The following is a 5,653-nucleotide window of genomic DNA, read 5'->3' on the forward strand; positions in this document are numbered from 1 at the left end:
GATAAAGGTCAAAAAAAATAAAAAAAAAAACTCCTCATAGTAAACCCAGTACAATCGCCTTTCATCGAATATCGGATCCCTCGACTAGCTAAATATTACAATATATTTATAAATGAGAAACATGAATTATAAAAAAAAAAAATGAGCTTCTTTTTTTCAAAAAAATTATTTGTTTCAAGATTTAAATTCATTCTTCCAAAACCTAAAAATACATGTAAATTAAATATTAAATAAATAATTAATTATTAAAAAAAAAAAAAAAAAAAGAACAAAGGGTTTTGGACATTTTGGACACAATGCCATAGTTATCTCTACTTCTCCAAAGAAATAGGGTGGAACGTGGAAAGAGGGCGAGAAGGGCAAGGGCAGCTGAAGGGAATATCCATAAACGAGAAGGGAGAGGATATCCACCTACTCCCTGCCGACCGTAGAGACCAAAAAGGCAAAACCCACAGCTCAGAGAGAGAGAGAGAGAGAGAGAGAGAGAGAGAGGGTTTTGGGCAAAAAGGTGAGAAGGGCAGCTCAGCTCTGCATCAGCAAGGCTGACCTTTCTTTGAATTCGACATATCAGAATCTGTGTTTGCATGTAATATGCGTACATTTTTATGAATATATAGGGAATCAGATTCGTTGTCTGGTTGATCTTTCGGGGTTCTCCGCAGCTCAATTGCTTCTTCTTTTTTTGTCTTCGGATTTGTGGAGTCTGTGTCAGCGATGGCGAATTGTCACGGTGCTGTGCCCGACCGCGAACTGCCCTTGCCTTCTGCTCAACCTGGAAAGCTCATTATCGATACGGATCCTGGAATCGGTGAGACTTCTCTCTGAGACACGCAAACTTTGGTTGGATTTACCGTTCTTTGAGTCAACTTTGGTGGGCATTTAGTTTGTTCCGTTTGGGTTGAGGTTTTTGTGTGAGAGAAGGAAATGAGAAGAACATAATACAAAAAATCGTTTCCTAAATTTCATATATGATTAGGAATAAAAAATTCTTGAAATATTATAAAATATTATGGCAAATAATGATTTATTGATTAATTTGCTACATATTTTGATACTCATTTTTTCTTGATTTAGTGAATAAGAAAATGTGGATTTTTCTTCTTTTTTTTCCCTAAGTTTCTTCATTTTTCTTCAAGTTCCAAACGGATCTTTCATGGAATAATGAAAAGTTGAAACCTGGGGCCTGTGTCTTTGGAGGTCAGCTTCTATTCAAATTATTTTTTGGGAAACTTTTCCGAAAAAAATGTTCTGCTGTGATGACTTTTTTTATTTGGAAAAGAAGTTAAAATTTGATTGTAAAAGCAAAATTGGATGAAATTTCGCAATGCTGCTTTTGGTATTACGGAGTTCAAGCTTTGGATTTGGAATTATAGGAAATTATACGTAATACATTTTGCATTGCTATTTGTTCACATCTACAGAAATCCAAATCCAAGATTGGACCTCCGTGTTCCCATACACAGGCCAAGTTTCCAGTTGTCTTTCAAATTGTGTGAATTTTCTGCACTATACACATTTATAGTTTGCTAGAAAATCCAGGCTCTTTTTTTTTCATTTCTTTTCTTGTTCACCAGATTATGTATTTGACACTATTAAATACACATTCTATCTTCAATTCATGTGGACAAACTGAACTCGGTGCTTTTATACTTTAAACAATAACCCAGCTTTAAAAGATTTTGGCAGGACAGATCAAACTAGTAATAACTAGACAGATATCTGTGGTATTGTAACCTTCAACAGCTTGCTGAGAAATTGTAAAATGCCAACTCTCCCTGACACAACTTACTGCTGCAGTTAATTGATTCCTCTTAAGGACCAAGAATTCTGCAGAAAATTTTTCAATGGTTTTGAATTGAGAATCTGAGATAATGCACCTAAGTAGGTGTGTAAATTGAAAGCCATCACACCAATAAAAATCTGTACTAGATTTCTACTCTTGAATCCCAATGTAAGTTGACACTTCTGCTTAAAATACAAAACAAATTAACATTGTTGTTTTGTTGATTTCAAAGGCACATTTTCCTAATTTGCTAGTGTTGATTTTTGGTGTGGATTACTAGTTTGTTTGTTTGCTTCCTTTTTGTCTTAATATATTGTTCACATATTGTGAAATTATATGTTATCTGCATTTTTGTGCAGACATGATGATGTAGCGAGTGACCGAGCATACTTATATTTTTGTAATTTTCTTAGTTTCTTTACAATTATTTTTATTAGGCTAATATCTATCAGATTCTAAGGCACTGTTATCTAGAGACATATTATTTCTGTTTACTGATGTTTTTGAACTTACTTTTCCTGCCTTCAGCATTATGAGCTTTCTAAAGGTGTGTGTTATATTTTTTTTTCCCTAAGAATTGGACTGAAACTGATTTTGTGTTGGATGCTTGTTTTGCATTGCATCATTTTCATGTGTGAGATCTCAATGGGTTTTCGGTCAATTCACAGATGACGCTATGGCCATTTTAATGGCATTTCAAACTCCGCAGTTGGAACTCTTGGGCTTGACAACGATATTTGGTAATGTTACTACAGAAGATGCCACTCGCAATGCCTTGCTTTTGGTATGTAATATTATTTTACTTTCATTTTCTACTAAGTTAATACATACTGTGCCATAATTTCAGGTCCTGTTTTTGAAATATGTTCATGATCGATTACTGTTTTTAATGTGCAAAAGGATAGTGTGAGATCGCTGGATGTCCGAGTGTTCCTGTGGCAGAGGGCAGTCCTGAGCCTTTGAAGGTAGCTCCTTTTTTAGATGTACTGCAAGTTGATTCTTCAAGAAAAAAGTTCTACTTCCTCTAGGGCACAGCATGTTTAATCCATCTTCTTACTTTTTCATTATTTTATATATTTATTTATTTATTTATTGCTCACTTTTTTTTTTTTTAAATTCTCAAACATAATTGTAGATTATTACAGTTAATAAAAAAAATTTTTTTCCTGATGAATTCATATTAGTGTAATTTCTTATAAAAATTCTGAAATTTTTTTTTAAAAATCTTGTAAATATCTCCATTAGCTGTTACCTGTGAAATTTTGTATAGGACACCTGGAACATTTGCAATGCACAACACTATCAATTGATTAGGATTTTTGTAAAAGAATGCCATATGCAATTATCATTTAATTTTTGTTATTTTCATTTTCGACCATCTGTTGGAAAGTTGATGTTGAACTGATTCTTGTATCCCCAGGTGGAGAGAAGGGGTAAAATTTTTAGTGATATCCTTTTGAATTGAAATATTAGTGATAACATCATCTCATGCAAGTTGCATTGCTAGAGTTGATGATCAATTGAGATGGGGTAGATCCTGTAGTTTCAAGTTTTAAGAAATAGTAGGATTTGAGATTGGTCTGTACTTTGTCTAGACTGGCCCATGCAGTGGTAAAAAAAATTAATGGAGCTTAGATATGTGTGTGCTTTATTTTCTCTATTTTATGTATATTTATTTATATATTTATGAAATATCTTCATAAGCTTTTGGTAGTTCAGATGTTCTTTATATGCTGTAGCTTAACAGTGTTGTATTATGGGACAGGGGGGACGGCCGCAGGTTGCTGATTTTATTCATGGTTCTGATGGATTAGGGAACATATTTCTTCCTCCTCCAAAAGCAAAGAAAATTGAGAAGAGTGCATCTGAATTTTTAGTTGATAAGGTTTCGGAGTACCCAGGTGAAGTATCTATACTTGCACTGGGACCACTGACAAACCTGGCTTTGGTAAGTTGTAAATCCTAATATCCATTTTTTGTTTGGTTCTTGTTACTCAATGTTTTCAAGGATGAATGTTAATTGCTGTCATAATAATGTATTCATATCATCAAGGCAATCAAAAGGGACTCAACCTTTGCCAGCAAGGTGAAGAAAGTGGTCGTACTTGGCGGTGCTTTCTTTGCGTTGGGAAATGTCAATCCTGCTGCTGAAGCAAATGTAAGCACAAATTTTCCTACTTTCACTGTTTCCTGTACAAAATATGGCCTAATGGTTTGTATAGTTCTCATGCAACGAATTTCACCAGCTTAGATATACATAACGTGTTTACCTCTACTTCCTAGCAGTAAATTCTTGTTTTAGTTCGTTATTGCAATAAACAAGTTCATTGCAGTTCATTTTCTGGCAGCTAAAACTATGAATACATGCATGAACATATCTTTGCTGCACATGTGTAGATACATGTGGGTGTATGCTTGTGCATACTATACATGTGAAAAGAAATACACTCATGCTAACACATATGTACATGCATGTACAAATCCCTTATTGCATATAGACATATATACGTTATATGTATGCATAAATATTCATACACGTCACACTTAAACTCTCGTAGGCTTTGAACAGAACAGTAAAAACATGGGACATGAATAGAACAAAACAGATATGGAAACATGGAAATTCTACAAGTAAATGACATGATGCAAAAATAATGGGTGCAGTCTATTCCGGATGAAGTTTCTGGATCTCGCCCTGATTGCAACAGACAGTAGTTCTAGTCTGGTTGATTGAACTCTGCCTCTGGCTAGTGCTGATAAATGTGCCATCCCTTGACTGACTTGCAGATCTATGGTGATGCGGAAGCTGCAGATATTGTATTTACATCTGGGGCAAATATTGTTGTTGTTGGCATAAATATCACAACACAAGTCAAGCTAACAGGTGCAGTTCCACCTCTGAGTTTGCTTTTTTTCACTAATCTGAGCTGTTTTCCTGTTTTGATCAATATTCTTGCCAAAATAAATATGTATATTTTATTTCAGATGATGATCTCTATGAAATAAGACAATCAAGAGGAAGATACGCTCAGTTCCTGACTGACATTTGCAAGTTCTACAGAGACTGGCATGTGCAGTCAGATGGTGTCTGTGGTAATTCAAAAGTTTTGCAGTGTTTTGAGTCATAATTTGAATTAATCATTGGATAGATTTGAGTAACTCAGTGACGTTCTATTAAATTCAGGGATTTTTCTTCATGACCCTGTAAGTTTTGTGGCACTAGTTCGGCCTGATCTCTTTGATTACAAGAAGGGGGTAGTGAGAGTTGAGACACAGGGCATCTGTTTGGGGCATACACTATTGGATCAAGGACTGAAAAGGTATCTACAAACTTCATACTGTATACCAATTGGATTGCACTCTGGCTGCTTTTGTTAATGTTCAAATGTCACACTTATTTGATATAGATGGAATTCAAGCAACCCATGGACAGACTATTCCCCAGTTTCAGTTGCTTGGAGTGTCAATGTGGATGAAGTACTCGACTATGTTAAGAAACTGCTAATGAAACCATGAAAGCTACATGAACTTGTGCTTTAAATCTCAGAAGGTCTGACATGATGAAAATAAAGGTTGCGCCATCTCTTTCTTCACGTATTCTTGTTTTCCTCTTTTGCTGGTCACAGCCCTGCCAGAGTAATTAGTGTGAACTTGTGCTACAACAAATGATATTATTGATCTCGCGGATGTTAAATCATCTTGCAATTTATTCAAAGGTGTAAAACATTACCTCACTGAGATTCAACTGGTTCAAAATTTGCTGAATATATGGCTCAGCAAATGGGGACTTTTTAATGCATTGTATTGGATCTCTGTATGTATTGGTTTTTACACGACCACGTCTTAGGTGAAGATCTTTGCTTATGGTAA

The 5,653-nt window shown here is 35.0% G+C and overlaps 1 protein-coding gene across 1 annotated transcript; it reads left to right on the plus strand.

The window, feature by feature from the left end:
* The first annotated feature begins 329 nt into the window (after positions 1–329).
* On the plus strand, positions 330–5,653 carry LOC131160998 (uridine nucleosidase 1). The gene is made up of 10 exons (XM_058116861.1): positions 330–508; positions 618–808; positions 2,452–2,567; positions 2,689–2,748; positions 3,549–3,731; positions 3,837–3,941; positions 4,571–4,667; positions 4,769–4,876; positions 4,968–5,103; positions 5,191–5,653. Exons 2-10 carry the CDS (start codon positions 715–717, stop codon positions 5,297–5,299), a joined length of 1,008 nt encoding a protein of 335 aa, XP_057972844.1. The 5' UTR covers positions 330–508; positions 618–714; the 3' UTR covers positions 5,300–5,653.

This window comes from Malania oleifera, chromosome 1 (genome assembly GCF_029873635.1).
Source record: "Malania oleifera isolate guangnan ecotype guangnan chromosome 1, ASM2987363v1, whole genome shotgun sequence".
NCBI classification, from domain to species: Eukaryota; Viridiplantae; Streptophyta; class Magnoliopsida; order Santalales; family Ximeniaceae; genus Malania; species Malania oleifera.